Source organism: Sinohyriopsis cumingii, chromosome 10 (genome assembly GCF_028554795.1).
Source record: "Sinohyriopsis cumingii isolate HCF-2022 chromosome 10, ASM2855479v2, whole genome shotgun sequence".
Taxonomy (NCBI): Eukaryota; Metazoa; Mollusca; class Bivalvia; order Unionida; family Unionidae; genus Sinohyriopsis; species Sinohyriopsis cumingii.
The window spans coordinates 1,779,524-1,798,288 of record NC_142970.1 but is presented as its reverse complement, the minus strand read 5'-3'; the positions used below and the strand labels follow the sequence as shown (position 1 = coordinate 1,798,288).

Sequence of the window (18,765 nt, the reverse complement as noted above, 5' to 3'; positions counted from 1 at the left end):
ACATTTAAATGATGCCAAACAATCAAAAACAGGCGTTAAACTCAATCTTTCTGCGAGCGCCATTAAAGATTCAATCAAGACTGGTGGTATATGTCCACTTCTTGCAGCTGTACCAGCTTTATTAGCCACTGCTGGTGGATTAGCAGTATAAAAAAAGTACTAGGAAAAGGAATAAAGACTTCTAAAAAAAGGGAAAGGGTGTAAGATTACCAGGAACTCCTTATCAATATGAAAAAGGCTGAGCCTGCCAGGAACATTTCGTTAATTCTTCCTATGTCAACTTTTGATTTACTTGATGCTCCTAAAATTAAATATGAAAAAATTTCAGAGGTGTTTTATGCGTGACTAATTACCAAAACAACAAACAACATTGAAACCGGTATCATTAATCGTGATAAAAGTTCCGGTCCTGGTACTCATTTTGTGGCATACGCATTAGATCCACGTGGAATTATTTATTTTGTTTCGTATGGATTGGTTCCACCAAGAGAAATTTAAATTACGTAAACACAATGTAAACTCCAGTCTGGTATTCATCATTACCAACACAAACAGTAACAGATCCGCTAATATGTGGCCGTGGAGTAAATTGCTGCACTCGACGCTTTGTCATCATCAACATTACCACCTCATAAAGTCGTACACTATTTTACAACTAGATGCGTCGTTTTAAACGGATCTTAAATTATAACAGTTGATATTTACGGAAGATCTTCTTCTAAACAAAACAAAAAAAAAAAAAAACCACGGAATAACCCATCAAAACATCGTTAAACAGATTAGTGATGAAATATCTGAATCATTAAATCTTGCAAATGTAGATCCAAACGAAGTTGTTGTATTTCAAGATAAGCAAGGAAAATTGAAAGCAGGCAATCTTTCATTGAAAGATATCGTTAAAATTAATGGAGTAACTGAAAATAGCATAGCTGTGTTTGATAGTAATGGATAAATTAAACCCGGTGTTATTATGTCAATGATATTAGATAATATTCGTGGTCGAGTACAAAAATCCGGTGATACTATGACTGGTTCTCTCAATATGTCTAATAATAAAATTACTGATCTTGGAGAACCAGAATCAGACAATGACGCTGTAACGAAGAAATATATCGATAATAAAAACCTTCCAATGATGAACTCGATGAACTCGTTAGTTTCAGTTAATAATGAAATGACCTCACTTAGAACTGATTATTCTAATCATGTACAATTGTTTATGAGTTTTCGTAGAAAAATAAATAGATCCATTAATGAATTTTTTGGAAATCCACCAACCATCGATATTAAACTCTCCGACATAAAATTTTTTTTTACCGACAGTGTAGTATATACAGTAGAGTCTGGACAAGCATTACGGTCACCACTGAATAAATCTATTAGACACTGCGCTGAGGTTACCGGTATGTACAGGGTCTCAGTACTTGGCGTTACAACATTTACAATATCACGGGGTTATCCACTAACTGGATCCCCTCTGGATATATGTTAGTGATGTTGGAGCAAAACGGCGTGAAAACATTTGAAGTGGGACCCAAAGAAAAAAATAAATAATGGGCATTCCGATCAACGTTAAACGTTTTAGATACAATCAAGCACGTGAATGGCAACAACAGAAACAATATTGTTGACGAATATGCAGTAAAAGTACAAAATATCGCAGATGTGTAGCTGCTGTTGACACTATTGTGTCTGCTGTTATTGCTGGACTCGGCGTATTATTATCAACCATAACAATGACATCACCAATAGTTGTAACAATTTCTGTTTCAGCTTCAGCAACAATTGCTGGCCTTCTTAATATCAGCGCAAAAAATATGAACATGCAGAAATGCAAAATTGCATGAGTATATAATAAAATTGCACACAGAGACGCTAGCATGCTCCAAATTATCCTCGTTAATATCATCAAGCCTTAGTGATGGGAAAATATCAGATTTTTAGTTCACTGAGATGATTAAAATTTACAAGGAAGTAATGAATGTGATAGAATCCACGCCTGATTGAGAAAATCAGGATTTATAAAATAATATAAAATAATAATAATAATAATAATATCAACTCCGAACTAATCGCTTCAGCAAATTGTCTTTAATACAAATCCGTCAAAAACTACAATGTCAGTAAGCTCAACTAACCCTGAACTTTCCAACTGCAATTCCAGCGAAAGGAATAGCCTATCACAATTACGAGTATAATACAGTTGGCCAAATATCAGATCAAATCATTCGGTGGATTGCCAACAAATAATTCACTTGTATTTTCATATAAAGATGATGAAACTTTTGATTGGCAAGTTGTCAGAATCCCCACAGGTAATTATCAAATAGAACAAATCAATGATGAATTCCAGAACAGAATTAAGAGAATCTAAAATAGCTATCACTGTTCACGAAGCAACTTTATCAGCTGAGATAGAAACAAACTCACCAGATTATGTTGTAGATATTTATCAATATCATATATCATATATTTATCATATATTTATGCAAAACGCACTCACCCACGTTGTTTGACGTGGTGAGGAGGTGTACATGAAATCCCTTGGGGCAGAAGCCACCAATGTTTAATAAAAAAATCGCGAAATATCTCCGCCGTTGATAGCTTGTCAGTCACGGGAATGCAACGCCAAATCTCGAGTATGAGAATCAGCCACGCTACCACTGAGCTTTGTACCAACCTTGCTAATATGATTCAGAAATTATTATAAAGTTATCTATGCTGGATTCCTACAAATGAACATTATAATAACCACGGCGTGGACTACCAGGGCCCAGCAACGTGGAATGAATTGCCCACTGAACTTAGACACAAAGACTCAGTGATCACATTCAAGAGGGCTCTCAAAACTCGACTGCAAGAACAAACTTAAAGACCTAATAATGTTTCCTACCTTAAATATTCTCAGCATGATTTTTTAAAATGTTTTCTAATTTCATTGTGTTTGTTTTTGTAATCATATCATTGTATGTTTTTTATCTTGTAAGTGTTGTCTAATGTTGTAAGCGCTTAGAGCTTCTAAAGATTAGGCGCTATACAAAGTCCTCACTATTATTATTATTTTTATTATTATTATCATCATTATTATTATTTTCCATTTTCCAGAACACAACGTATTAAATGATCATATACTGTATATATGTTTGCTTTTGACTAGGTCAGGTTTAAAATACACGTATTTCTGTATAACAGAGAGATCTAAAAATAACTACTGTATTACAAAGTGGGCGATTGAGTTTATCAAGGGAGACGAAATAAGAAGATGTAAATATCCTTTCACGAATTTGAACTATTACAAAATTATCTTACTTCACTGATAATAAGTATCACACAGATGGTTATATTACAGTATATTTCTATATAATTAGTTATGATGACAAAAAAATAATGCTGTCAATTACACAGTAACAAGCCAGATAAATACTTAATTACTCTATCGGAAAGAGTTTAGCTTGACAGAGTTATCTCCCTTTATCCCTTCAACAATAATAAAATATTATTTTATGTTTATATGTTCTACCGAACACGGGTAAATATCAAAATATTTGCCAGCTGCGTTCATTGATTGAAATATTATTTCTTCACCAGTTTCTGTATTTACGGATTTAATGGCCTTTTTAACAATTGTTTTATATCTTCCAGTATTTCCAAATTTGCAATTCTGACTCGTGTTTTTGGCCATTAATATGATCGATCACAAGACCATCTTCGATTACCCCCGAAAACATTCGTAGACAAACCAATGAAAAAAATATACTTTTTCCCTAGCAGTAAATCTGAGATTTCCAATATTATTAACAGCACAGGCTAGTTTTTAGTCGACAGAGCCTGATTACACCATTACTAGATGACTCGTAATCCTTGATGATAGGATGTTTTACAAATTCTTTTTGCTCCATTATATATAATTATATTATTTGTCTAAATCATTATTTTGAAAATCTAGCGAGACAATCTTCAGCGCTTTGTACGACTTTGTCGTTACTATCAGTGTTATTTTTTAAAATATCATAATATCTTTTCAGCTCTCTGTATTTTTTTACCACCATTTTGCACACACAACTGCGTTTTTCCGCTAACACCAACACCACATTTCAAACACGGTTTAGGTCCTAAACTCCCTTTCTATACACTTTATAAGTAAAGTTCATAGAATTCGTTTACACAAGCTTTGTTACAGGGAGTTGTAGAACCTATCATAAGCCATTTGTATTTATTCTTTGTTTGAATCATTAAGGAGATAAATTTGATTTTATTAACGAAATAAAAAAGAATGATCTGGTTATATCAGAGTTCCGATGATGGAAACTATGATCAGTTTGTACGACCTAATGGCGTTATTTATCGCACAGAATCTCTCCACGAAGAAATGAAAGATATTGCGTCAAAATATACCCATGACGATGTCATGCATGAAAAGGTGCTCAGTAAATGTTTCAAGATTCCATCAGTCGCAGCTCATTTTGCTAGAGGGGAAAATTCGTGGAAGCCTACGAGGTTTGATTTTCCCAGTGATATAATATCGAGTTGTGTTGAATACGGACACGATGGTTTATGGAATACCAGATACAGTTATAAGGATATTATCTCGGTTGATATGGTTGTATGTTATTCCGGAAGTTTTCTTGGAATGGGAGGCTGTTTTAGTATTTTGAGCGATTAGGACATGCAACACACGAGGTGACCAGAGTATCGATAAATGGACCATTACCAGATTTTGACCTGACTTGATTCGCTTGTATCGGGTCATTTAAGTATGCAAAGACCTTCATCCGATTTGTTTGGCAAACTGAAAAAAAATGTGGGCACCAACAGTATTATTACGGTATATGCTCGATTTAAAAATACTGATATCGTTGATTGTAAGTGAGGCAATTATGTCATATCGTCCGCAGAAAGAAGTTTGGTTACTACAACAAAAGAAATATTCTAATGATCAAAATTCTGACATAACTGATCTTGAGAATAAAATCGCAAAAGATCTTGGCAGAAAAATAATCTGCAAATTCACCTGAGGATCATATGATCATAAACGACATCGTACAAGATTAATTATAGATGATGCTGAACTCGATTTTATAATTGCTGTTACAACGAATAGAAACACATTTATAAGTCGAAGTAATGTTATTTTAACAGCCGGAACTAAATTAGGTATAAATGTGAGTTATATTGATGGTGAGTCATTTAAGATCTTCACTGCTCGCGTATGTTTTGATAAATCTATTATCGATGATATATAGAGTTTCTGAGTTTGCTGTCAGAGTCGCTATTGATTCATTTTATATCAATAAAAAATACAGGATTTGCTGGAACAACTACATATCTGCACTTATGCATCATGGGGACATTTATTACCAATATAATCTAATATTAAAATTGTCATCTGTGCCATCAGTATATGATCCTGTGACCAGAATTAAGACTGTTTATCTCAGTGGGCCTGGAAGTCCTGGTAAAACAAACCCGTGTGATTGAATTATTTTGCAATTTTGATATAGTTGTATTAACAACAACACATAGACTCGCACGAGAAATGAAAGAAAGAAATATTAAATCATGCACTTATTACAAATTCTTTCGATGGAAGGGAGATAAACGGATTCATGAACGAATGGGCGAGAAATATATTCCAAGGATTATTGTTTGGGATGAAATATGTGCCATTTCATTAGAAACCTAAAAATATTTCTTGATTGGTTATTGACAAAAAATACTGATGTAATAATGTGTGGCAATCATGGTCAACCACCACCTTTTGATGGATTGTCTCCACATAAATGGCTGTATTACATGATATACCAGCATATCATGTAAATCGATTCCATTATTTTAATAATCGGTTGATTAATTACCAGCCCCTAGCACTAGTTTACATTTCATCTCAGATTTTACTAAGAAGCCGGCAAGCTTTTCTCTGAGAGATTTATATTTTTTATGGAATTTAACGAGTGAATCAACTTCACATCTGCAATATGTCGTTGTTGTAAATCCTTATTTTTATAAGCTACCTCATGAACGTAACATGCTTGATCAATCCCATTTATTGGATACTTTCCAGGTATTGGTTGATCTTTCTCGTCAAGTCGGATATCAATGGTTACAGGACCACAATAATTATATCCAGGAAGATATTTTTCTCCTGGATACTTAGCCCGTGGAACTCCTGGTAATTTTTTCAATGAAGCAGGGATATCGCCATCTGTCTTCATACGAAACGAAATAAATTTGTATATATTTGTACCACATTTCACACACTTGCCTGTAAGCGCATGCTTTTTATAATTTTTATTATTGTTGTTAATCCACTTGTACATCGAACACAATATAAATCTATAGTATTTATTATATTTGTATGACATGGATGTCATTGATTTCTCAGCGACACGAAAGCAAGAGCCAGTAATACATCATCCAGCTCTACCAAATTCTATCAGAGCAATTATCATAGGTCCATCTGGGTCTGGTAAGATGCAATTATTACTTAATCTGATAATGAGATGGCTCAAATGGGATAAGTTGTATTTAGTATCTCCGTCAGTTGATGATCAGAGATGTTACGATGTACTTAAAGATTTTAATGAAAATGCAAGATTGTTGGAAGAAGATGGTAATGATATTATTGATTTTATTACCGATATTGATGAAGCACCATCTGTAGATGATATCGATGAATTTATTAATAATCTCGTAGTATACGACGATGTAACAATGGACAAACAATCAAATCCAGCAGGAATATTTTCTCGAGGCAGACATAAAAACACAGATGTGATTTATGTTACTCAGCAATATACACAAATACCTAAAGTGATCAGAGATAATTGTAATATTGTAGTTGTGTTGAATGGAGTTGATACACATACTATGCGAAATATTCATCAGATTTGGTGTTCAGGGGATATGGACATGATTAAGTTCAAAAACTTCTTTTCAAAATCACAATCTACTCCACACGGATTTATAACAATAAATTTACATGATCCTTGATCACGATATTGTATAGGTTTTGACAAAATCTTTGAGAGATTGATATAATAATGATTTAATTACTCACACATTACAGCAGCAGAGAGGGTGCGACCATAAATAGGTGTCACGGTGGCTAAACAAAACATGCATTAAAATGTTGAAAAACACAAACGACAAAAATAAAGTAAGAAAATAAACTAGTCCAGTTAGAGAAACTCTTGGTTTTTGTTAGAGGTTTCGGTTTTGACGTTATTGACCTTATATTGTTTTCGTATGAAGTTTTATTTTCATAAATGGACTTTAAAGCAATTGGTCTTTGCCGTCTATCTATATATCGTACCTAAACAGTTATAAATCACCTAAATACAACCAGTGCTTCTAATAAACTACTGGTTTCAAACATTTGAGAATTGGATAGAAAACCTTGATGGGATATGTTAAGTTGTTGAAAGGTCAGTGGTTATGATTAATTTGTGTTAACTAGTACTCTTTCAAAATTATGGACATTAAATTGATCACAATAGCTTTCAAATTTGACAAATGGTCCCCATGGATTTGTCTACACTTTTACGATTCAAGCAATCTTACAGATATATTTCTATCTGTGATGTTTGCTTACTCATGATGATACCAATCTGGAAATGTCCGATACTACAACATGGTGGGTTGTTTTCTTTCTATTCCATCAAATAGAATCAAATTGTCAGCATCCTTTTCGGTTTTTTTTCTGTCACTCTACCTACCCCAATGTATTTATCTTCAACTATTTAATACACATTTACCTAAATGTTATATTCCAATTCTAATTTGATGCAGCTTAATGCTATAAAAATAATCGTTAATGATTTTGATGGTCTTTATACAAGATCACTATGTGCATTTAATGCAAATTTCACTACAGAGAACAATTAAGGGAAAAATAAACAGATACAATTTTTTCGTTTATATTATTCTTTTCGTGCACGAGGACTTGTTTGTTTTGCGCCCATGCAAGTAAATTTATGTATTGGCATCGTTTTATTAAATGAAACATCTTTTCTTGTAATGTCAAATATTAAAATCTATTGACCTACTGCATTTTTCGTTTATTTGTTGGAGACTTTTGCAATGCTATATGTCAAAGAAACATATAATAACATACTGCACTTCATTTCTTTTGAATTTTGTTAAAAAATGGTCTTGTCATGTGGCCAGAGTCCTTGTATTCAACTTTTATTTTTCTCTAATGTGTTGGTCTCTTCCCAAACCTAAAAGTCACATGAAGCTGAACTTTTACAGAAATATAATTCCCATTTTTCTAATTATAACTTTTATCAAAGATTGTTCAGTGTCATGGAAAACAAATCTTGATTGTCTCCAACGTAAAATCTGCCATAGTTTACGTTTCGCCTAAGAGAATCTCTAGCTGTTTTACGATGATTGTGTTTACATTTTGTTTACGTCTCAATTCATTGCGACATTGCAAGCGTATTAATGGAGCCCGTAAAAATTATCACCATCAATTTAGTGTCCATGATTTTGAAGGAGTACTAGTTGAATATGTAACATCATCACAAGAATAACTCTTAGTTAACATACTGACAAATGCAAATACATATACCAATTCTACGTTCAAATAGATTCAACTATACACCATGATGTAATATTCTCTAATAATTCTCCAATATGTTATGTTCTATGTCCTAATGCAATCGCTATACGTTATAATACACAATCTATTAAATTCCTATCGACACAAATCAACACAAATATTCAGCTGAGATAATTCTACCTGTAGAAGCTTTCTATTTCTTTCCCAGTTCAATTTCTCTTCCCTTTTTTGCGAGTCTCAATCTCGAAATGGTATTTTCCTCCAGAACTGTTTTTGATACTTCCTTGTTTCCTGCTCTCTTTCAACGTCAGGAACCACACTGAATAATTTTACATAGGTCTGGCTAGATATTTCATTGTCCCCCGATCTATCTGAGACACTAGATCTTCCTACTTTTAGATTTTCAAATTTCTCTAATTTCGACAGGGTGTATGTCTCGTTTGATGGTCGGCTGTTCTTGGTATAAATCTGTTAACATGTAGCTGTGAGCGCAGAAACATAGCCTTTTTAGCAAGACAAGAGCTTAAATCTCTTTGAAGCGACTAGCCGACTCAATCGTCTAATTACTGAATAAACACATAACCGGACATATATTGTTGGCATCACACCCTTTAGCCAACTGTCGTAAACCTTACATAACCCTTAGCCAGCAAGAAAGTTAAAATTACAGCCGTAAATATGGAGAAATTCTGACTATATTTCCTCAAAGGTTTAAAAAAAAAACAAATATAGACGCCTTCATCTCGGATGTATTTACTTTGCAAAATTATAGTATGCTAATACTCAAATTTTAAATGTTTGTACAGAAAGATATATTAGCCATAAATGTTAGAAAATACCCACCACAGTATTCAAAGTCTCTGCCTCTGTCGATGGTACATAGGAAAGAAACCACCTAAAACAAACAGGGAGGAGGCCATATTTCTTATTTGCAAGATATTTCATCAACGATGATATTTTGTATTTTGTCACGTTTGCTAAGACACAGATATAAAGTCGTGTACAAGCTATAACCTACTGTCTTGGAAATATTACTGCAGACATGTGTTTGATGTCTAAAGATTGCCGCAGGCTAGTTTTGATGTCTTACGCAATTTTACCGTTACCAGCCAGAAGACCGGTAACTTGACTTGACGAAGGCGATCGCCCGCAACATTTGACAAAGGCTAGTAGTTACCACACCTATGTGTTACAGCTCAATCGGGAAGCCCGAGGGGTGAACGAGGCGTGTTCTCATCCGTCCCCACAGCGAGAGGGGCATTGTCCACTAAGTTTGATAGGAGTGGTTCATAGCGATATCCAATCAAAATTGAGATAGAGGGCATGATTACAATTCAGACGCGAATGATACCTTCCGAACCTTTAGAATAAGTCAATGTCGCCTTGGAAGATTACTGAGCAATATAGGGTTGCTCCGAGAGAGCCACTCGTAATTTGGCAGTAAAACTTAGAGGCATACTGTAAGGTAAGAAAAAGCTTCGAAAAGGTCACTATGTTATTTGCTCGATTTTTACAGAATATTACGGCGTCATAAATGTAATTATTTTTAGTATGTATACTTAATTACTAGCATCATTTAGTATGTTGAATTAGCTTTCTAGTGTTTCATTTACATACGTATTTGAGAAATGAGCTTGAGCATACGTAGAGAATTATTAGATGCAAAGCGGAAATATGTATGTGAAGGGGCAGATTTCTGGCGATCTATGAAGTACACATTAACTTGGGCCAGAGAACAATTAATTAGATTTATGGGGACAGGCGCGTATCAAATCGTCATACTGCCATGATCGGTAATGTCTTTTCGAGGGGATAATTTTATTCTTAATTAAGCATTCGTTTATTTAACCAACAGAAGACTGGTGGAGACAAACGCTTACTTCGATTCCATAGTGTAAATGTCAGAATTGAAAGATTCCAGAACACTGTTACTCAAACTAAAACGTCAAGTTAACCACGATTTTGGCGCCTCGGGAAAAAGGCGGCAGATATATTTGATTCTGACTGGTTACGCTAAATTAAGGGTGCGTCTTTCACACGAAACTATTTGAGCATTAAATATTGTCTTCATCGAAATTCACATCAGTCTAAGCTTTTCTGCAAGAGAAAACAAGTGTAAGAAAACACCGAGAGTAAATTTGGGGGAAATTCTCTCGTAAAACTGTTGTCCAAGAGGACTGTTGTCGAGGAAAACCGACAAACAAATTTGGCGGTAGAAGCGAGGAACGCTTGAAAGCTCAAAGGTATATTTGACAATTCCATGTAATTTGTTGATGCCCATATATAACGCTTTGCTGAATTTATTTACTTATATTTGTATGAATCTATTTGCTACATTCGTATATCAATTTGCTTTATGAAGTATAACTGTGTTGAATTTATGCATAGGAAGTCGTACATTAATCTTTTTTAGATAAGTTTGACGAATTGTTTGAATTTGTCGTCTTGTTTGCATAAGAATGGGGTTCTAACAATTTCATGCATTACATTAGTTAAGAGTTACGATAATCCGCGTGAATTCACCGAATTTACAAGATTTCACGTCTAATTAAGGCTGAGTGTGTATTGACTGAAATTAACGTTGTTAATTCATGAAGCGTGATTTCATGTATGTATAGACTTGAATGTATGTAATCGCTGAACATGACGTAGTGATTTATATATTGTATTTCATTCATTCACTTGTGTAAATTGAGGCTGGCTTGGAACCGTTATGCCTCGTGTGGTGTTAATGCTTGATGAATTAGCCATTAAACTAACTAGGGTCGGTATAGGACGTGTGGGCCCGACTGATGGCCTTGGCATCTGTTTAGCACCGATAGTAAGATCTGATAACGAGAGGGGATAATGAAAACCCTTGTATCATAAACAACATAAAATTTTGGTTGTCTCTATATTTTTAAAAGGGGGAAAATAGCTCCTGTGACGTATTATCTCTGAGACCGATTCTGAGACGTATCCTGTGATGTATTATTTCTGAGACGTATTCTGAAACGTATCCTGAGACGTATAGTGAGACGTATTATCCTGAGATCCAGGTATCTGTGAATCTACGTGCTCCGCACAGAGTTGAGGGCCGAAAGTGGCAAGACAGAGGGAAGTCGAAGGAACAGCTACAGTGGAAGTGGAGTGAACCGGAGAAGCAGGTTATGCAATTGTACAAAGCATTGACTTCGATTGTTCACTCGAACCTATGATGAACTAATTCTATCAGTAAAACAGATCGGCTACTTTATTTAAATATATATGTGTCTTGTAATTCGATCAAAGTTTTATTTTTAGAAGCAGTGTATATTCTTGATGTAATGAATTCTCACAGTTGTTTTATGTAATTGATTAAATTGTTGTTTACATGTACGGGGGCTCGTGTTGGTCTGTTCTATATATCTTCTTAGATCTCTATCTATTCCATCTATAAGTTTCACTACTTATATTTATATTTACTCGAACCAGGCAATAACATCGAGGGCGGCCAACCTCTAGATAACGAGAACCAAATTAAGCGGACACCTTGAGAGAAGGTACTATCCGCCAAACCACAAACCTCTTGCAAAAGAGGGGACTTTGTGTAAGGTTTCTACAAAGTGGACCGTGTGTCACTTACAATGTGGACTGTTAGCTTGTGGTCAGAATTAATTTTATAATTCGCTATTAGGTTACTCCGTAGTAAACCAGTACATTTATTAATGCGTTATGTTAGAATTTACACGGTTGAATTGTGAATTTGGAAACTGTGTGAATTATGTAAGATTAGTTACTATGGATGTATAAATATATCAGAGCATGGATATTTGAATGTTTGTGTACTTTGTATGAGATGTAAGGTAAAGAAATGCATTATTGTGATATTGTATAGTATAACACGATTAGGAATATGTATAAGAAATAATTGATACCGTGCTGTAGTATGACGTTTGTTTTACCATACAAGAGCATATGGGTATCTCGATGTGAATGAATGCGTGACTGAAGAAATTTAATAGCCGTTATCTGATCATAGGCTGTGTGTAGTGTGAGATGAGAGGGCTAAGGAAAAAATATCCTACCGTCCTTGTGTTTTCATCATTATCATCATCATCATCGTCATCGTCATCATCATCATCATCAGTCCCGTAGTCTGGAAGACCGTTGGGGCACCGCACAAGACCTAACAACCAGCTTCCTCCATTCCTCCCAATTTTTCGTCTTTCTCAGTGAGTCGCTCAGTGTCATGCCTGTCCACTCTCGAATGTTATCTTCCCACCTCTTTCTTTGCCTGCCTCTATTTCTAATTCCTTGTACAGTGCCTTGTAGGATTGTCTTGGCAAGACCTGATGATCGTGAGACATTCCCATACCACTGCAGTTTCCGTTTCTTTTCACTATGATCAGGAGTCATCGTGAGGCCCAATGGCTTGTCTTATCCTTTGGAGTATTTCTTCATTGGTGATATAGTCTTTGTATGTGGCGCCGAGGATCCTTCAGAGACATCTCATCTCTGTAGCCTGTATCCTTTTCTCCAAGTCCGCTGTTATGGTCCGTGATTTGCAGGCATAGAGAAATATGGCGATCACCAGTGAGTGCATCAGTCTGACTTTTGAGCTGAGTGAGATGTTCTTGTCCTTCCAGATGGGCTTCAGTTTTGTCAGCGCTGCTGTTGTCTGTGCAATCCTGGAGAGTATTTCAGGCTTCGATCCTTCATCTGTTACAGTTGCCCCCAAATACTTGAAGATGTGGACTGTTTCTAGCTTGGTACATTGGACCCTGATGTCAGTGCTGATGCCCTTGATGTTGTTGGTCGTCATTTTGGTCTTCTCTGCACTAATTTCCATGCCATAGGCTGCAGAGGTTTTGTCAAGGCTCTCTACTAAGCTAGTTAATTCTTGCTCATTTCCTGCTAGTCCATCAATGTCATCAGCAAAACGTAAGTTGTGATTGTTCGGCCTCCGATGCTGACTGTCCCTGTATGCTTATCAAGCGCGTCTGCCATGATTCTCTCCAGAAAGATGTTGAATAGTGTGGGAGAGAGCAGACAGCCTTGTCTGACTCCGACTGTCGTTCTGAACCAGTCCATGATGCTGCCGTTGAAGTATACTGCACTGATGGCCTTGTCGTAGAGGTGCTCTGTTACTGTGACGAGGTTGGCATAGATGTTGTACAGTCTCGTGGTCGCCCTCAATGCTGCATGCCCTACCCTGTCAAATGCCTTCTTGAAATCCACGAAGACGTGGTACAGATCTTGCTGGTGTTGCAGGTACTTCTCACACAATATCCTGAGGTTGAAGATCTGCTCTGTTGTGCTGCGTCCTGCTTTGAACCCCGCCTCCTCCTCCGCAGGCTTATAAGACTGATTGTACGGTGATTTTGATTCTGTTGCAAGTTGCCTTTCTTGAGAAGGGTGATGATCAGTGATTTGGTCCATGGCGATGGCCATACTCCTGTTTGCCAGATCTTGTTGCAGATGTTTGTGAGGGCGCTAATCATTGCTTCTCCCCCAGCTTGGATTAGTTCTGCTGGGATGATGTCCACTCCTGCTGACTTACACTTTTTCAGTGATCTCACTGTGGCTTCTACTTCTTCGCGTAAGATAGGGTGGTTGTCGTTGTTAGTTGCTGCAGGAACTTCTGTACCTCTGGGTCTATTGTGGCTCGGTGGTTGTAAAGTTCTGCTCAGTACACTGTCCATCTTATCAGAGTATCTTTTTCTTCTGTGAGGCAGTTTCCGGCTTTGTCCTCTAAGGAGGTAACCTGCCGTTGTTTTGTGCTTGTTTGAACATGGACCAGTTGGTATGCTTTCCTGCTGTTGTTCCTTTTCAAGTTTTCCTTAAATTCTTTGGACATTTCTTCTATCCAGTTCTCTTTTGCTTTTTTCAAGCTTTTCTTGACTTCCCGGTTGACTGCCTTTTACTGCTCTGCCCCTTTTGTATCGTTTATTTTTTCTTCTTCAGTTCCCTCCTCTTGTCACACAGGTTCAGAACCTCAGCTAAGACCCAGGGTTTCTTGACTGGGCGATGTCTACCGAGGATATCGCTGGCTGTTTCGTTCATTGCTGTATTGAAGGTGGTGATCAACATGTCCATGTCGGTATTGTCTGCATCGAGGATAGTGAGCGGTGCAAATTTCCCACCAATCATTGCCTTGAAGGCTTTTGCTACTTCGGGGTCCTTCAAATTCTCGAGATCAAATTGTATTCTTGTGTGGCTCTCTTTCTTAACCTTCTTTAGATGTAGCCTGAAGGTCAACATCACCAGATCATGGTCACTTCCTATATCTGCTCCGGGAAAGCTTCTAGTTTTGGCGATGTTTATACTTGACTGTAGGCGCATCTTCTTCATGATGTAGTCGATCTGACTGTGATGGTCTCCACTTGGGCTGTGCCAGGTCCATCTTCTGGATACTTTGTGCTGGCCGAAGGTGTTTGCCAGCATAAGCTTGTTGTAACTAGCGAATTCCAGGAACCTCAGTCCTCTCTCATTTGTCTGTGCATTTTATCAGCGCCCACATATTCCTTTCCAGCTCATGCAAGCGTCCTCGCCTATCTTGGCATTCCAATCACCTGCCACAACCAGAATGTCTTTTTTCGGTGTTTTATCCACAATTTCTTGTAGTTGGTCATAGAAGTCTTCCACATCCGCGTCATCATAGTCTGATGTTGGGGCGTATGCCTGTATTATGGTGATGTTGAATGAAGTTGCCCATAGGCGGATGGTGATGAACCGTCTGGATACTGGCCCACATCCCATGACAGTACTCATACTGTCCTTGTGTACAAGGAGTCCAACTCCCTGCTCATGTTTGTCTTCTCTGAAACTGAAGTACAGTTTGGGTGCTTCCAAGGTAGTTGTTTCTCCAATGTTCTTCCATCGTATCTCACAGAGTTCTAGGATGTTTCAGCGGTATCTGTTCATTTCATATATAAGCTCCTCAAGCTTTCCTGTTGCTCTCAGTGTTCTCATCAGGTGCCAGTGGTGATGTTGTTCCTTACACGAATCTTGCTGCTCTGAGCACCAGTCATATACTTTCCACCTCCGCCCTGGTGCACGACGGAAGGCGCTGCCCTTGTTGAATCGGGCGAAGACCGAGCTGGAATGGGATGGGTAATGGTTGTCATTTTCATGTGGTGTGTCTAGGGCAGCTGTCGCCTGGCGGAGCCCAACCCTCCTCTCCAGGCCTGACCACAGCCGATTTCCTCCAACAAGGTGGCTCGCCTTGGTCATGAACACGTAGCCGTTGAGCTGTTTGGCCTCCTTTCTGCTTGACCGTTCTTCCGCCCAGTGATGCCATGTTAACATCGCACTATTTATCCATAGCTGGAAGACTCGTGGAAGGCGGGAGCGCCTACCTTCCCGTACAAGTCTAGATGACTTGCCCTTTGCCCTTATGTTAAAGTTTTTAGGTGTGAAATTTTACACATTATTATGGTTATAAGCAGATAACTAGAACTTTAGGCAATTAGATCAACTTTTCCTAGTTTTGAAACACATTTGTAAACTTGTTAGACTTTGATTTTTCAGACAAAGTCCTCGATGACTTAGCAAAAACCAATTAATGTAGACACATGATGCAATTTGGTAGGCATGTGATTCGATTTTCAGACCATTACAGCAATTATTAATAATTTTTACACATTTTTGTACATTTTAGACTTGATATAATGTTGACAAAAAACCACTTAAGAGTCCATTTAGAGTCTGTTAAATAATGAGCACACAGATATGTCAGAGTAAGGTCGTATAGCGCAGAATAACAGAGATGAGACATACCAGAGCAGACATTTTGGGAAATCTTGGGCTGTTTGAAACAGGTGTCATAGAATATTTCCAGAATACTATTAATAAAGGCATATTTAAAAGGAATATTCTGACTTGGCTGGGAGTGTTAAAAATTGTTGGCAGGTATAGAAAGTAATCCTGTCTGGCTAAGCTAAAGGAGGAGTGTGTTTCCACTATTTTGTTGAGTGTTTTAAAAAGAAATTCCCTTCTGGAAATTAGTCAGTCTGTGTTCTGAAGAGAGCCAGAATTTTAGCTCTGGTATTTCTCATTGGATTTTCCAAGGGATGTGTGTCAGAAAGTTGAGGACATGGAGAGAGATTCAGCCACATAGTAAGAGTGAGTCTCAGTAAAGCACAAAGTTAGTCTTATTGCATACACTATTTCCATTGATGTAAGACTGTAATTATTTGCTGAATTTATTCATTTTAAATTCATACTTCGATTTTTCCTTGAATTCAGAAAATAATCATGCGTTCATGGTCCAGAATGTTATATGATTCATGTATTGTAAGAATGTCAAGCAATATTTCGTTGGTATGAACAAGTTTGTATTTTAGTTTTGTATAAAAAGAGATCATATATTGTAGTAATTTTATGCATTTCTTCTTACACGAATTATGAAAAGTAAATCATCCCTCTTAAATATTTTGTATCATGTATGCCAAGAATTTATTTTTCTCTCTGGAATTATGTCAACGAATCACTATATATAAAAATTCACTGACCTGTGTATGATAATATTTTCTCTCCATGTGTATTTTTATGATTACTTCTCGTGAACAGATGGTTGTATGAATATGTGGTTTTTCACTAAAACACTATAGCAATATGTAACTGGTTCTGAATCAAAATGGTGTTCATCCAACCTCCAACATGGTACATTAGTGGCCATCCCCAAAATATTGTTATAACTACTCCTCTTGAACAAAAGGTGACACTGACTTGGAATTTTCACTGAGGCATTATGAGTAATCTTTGTATTTAGTTGAATTCCACTAAACAAGTTGATAGTCCACACTTTAATGCTGATTTTATGGTCAAGTTTAATGATTTTCTATCCAAGGTCAAAGACATTGGCAAAAGGTTGATACTGTACTTACAGGTATCTTGTTAAAAATAGTTTTGTTACCAAATTTGGTATGAAGATTCTTAAGAATATCTTAAAAGGTTTCAATACATGGGAGTTAACAAGAATAAATGGACTTATCTTGGATTCCTGTAAATTCTCATTGGAGCATCATTCCTTTCATGGGACTCATGTCAGTAGTTTACAATGAGGGCATGCATGATTCAAGTTTCACATATTTTAGCTCTTGGCTCAACAAGACCAACAATAATGTAATTTCACATCATTCTGTTTTTGACAGCAGCTCTCTCAGTTAGCAGTGCATCAGACTAATAACCTAAGGGTCAAGGATTCAGTACCCACATGGATCAGCCTGGGTTGGTTGTTTGGTTGTGTCCTTGAGAAAGGGCACTGCTATGGTGGCCTAAGTGTTTAGAGTGTCCAACTAGGATGCAGGAGGTCACGGGTTCAAAACCCAGTTGAATCATATCAAAGGCTTATAAAAATGGTACTAACAGCTGCCTCACTTGGTGCTTAGCAGGTATCATGGTACCAATTATTTTTCCATATACCTCAATGCTAATGTTTTTTGAAATAAATATACTTTTTATTCTTCCTCAGCATGCATGTCACACACTGTCATAGAGAACAATGCTAGATTGTCAATTTGACAAGGACAAAACCAGGTGCTCCATTGCATTTAATAGAGATAACTCATGCTGGAACTAGACAGGGGTAAGAGTTATCTTGTCACAACAGACTCAGTTTCAGCCATGTGTACCAAATTTTAAAAAATCATGAAAAATACAAAATATGATCTAGATAGGAATTAACATAATCTCACATGTTGCCAAGAGGCTGAACTTTTTTTAAGCCTAACAGAAAGTACAACTCTTACAGAATGCACCAATCACAGCTAGTGTTGTTCTTTATTTCTGAATGCAATGTTCCCTACACCTTAAACTCCACCCACCTGGACTTGCACAATTGGTACCGTTATACCAGCATTAAGAGGTTACTGTTAGGACTGGTTTGCCCGGTGTCATGATAGTGTGACTGGGTGGGACATGATGCTACATGTCTGCAGCAAGCTGCCTCAGTGCTAGGCATCACTATAAACTGCAACACTGCATATATCATAGCAATATGACTGAAACATTGTTAAAGCTATGTTAAAAATCCAAATTGCACAAACACACAAACACATTGAGAAAAGCACTAAACTCACATTTTTTCTGCCATGATATAGCAAATAATATTTTGAAATGCACTATAAAAACTGCGTTACAGGAACATCCCACAGTTTTCTCACTTATAATACTGATAACTTTTATTTATTCTCCAATAGAGTTGTAAAGACTGTACCCTGACAGAACAGAGTAAAAAT

At 36.7% G+C, this 18,765-nt stretch overlaps 1 protein-coding gene across 1 annotated transcript; it reads right to left on the bottom strand.

Moving 5' to 3' along the window:
- Positions 1–14,470: 14,470 nt before the first annotated feature.
- Positions 14,471–14,968, bottom strand: LOC149789484 (uncharacterized). The gene has a single exon (XM_089972330.1). It carries the CDS (start codon positions 14,966–14,968, stop codon positions 14,471–14,473), a length of 498 nt encoding a protein of 165 aa, XP_089828456.1.
- Positions 14,969–18,765: the final 3,797 nt, after the last annotated feature.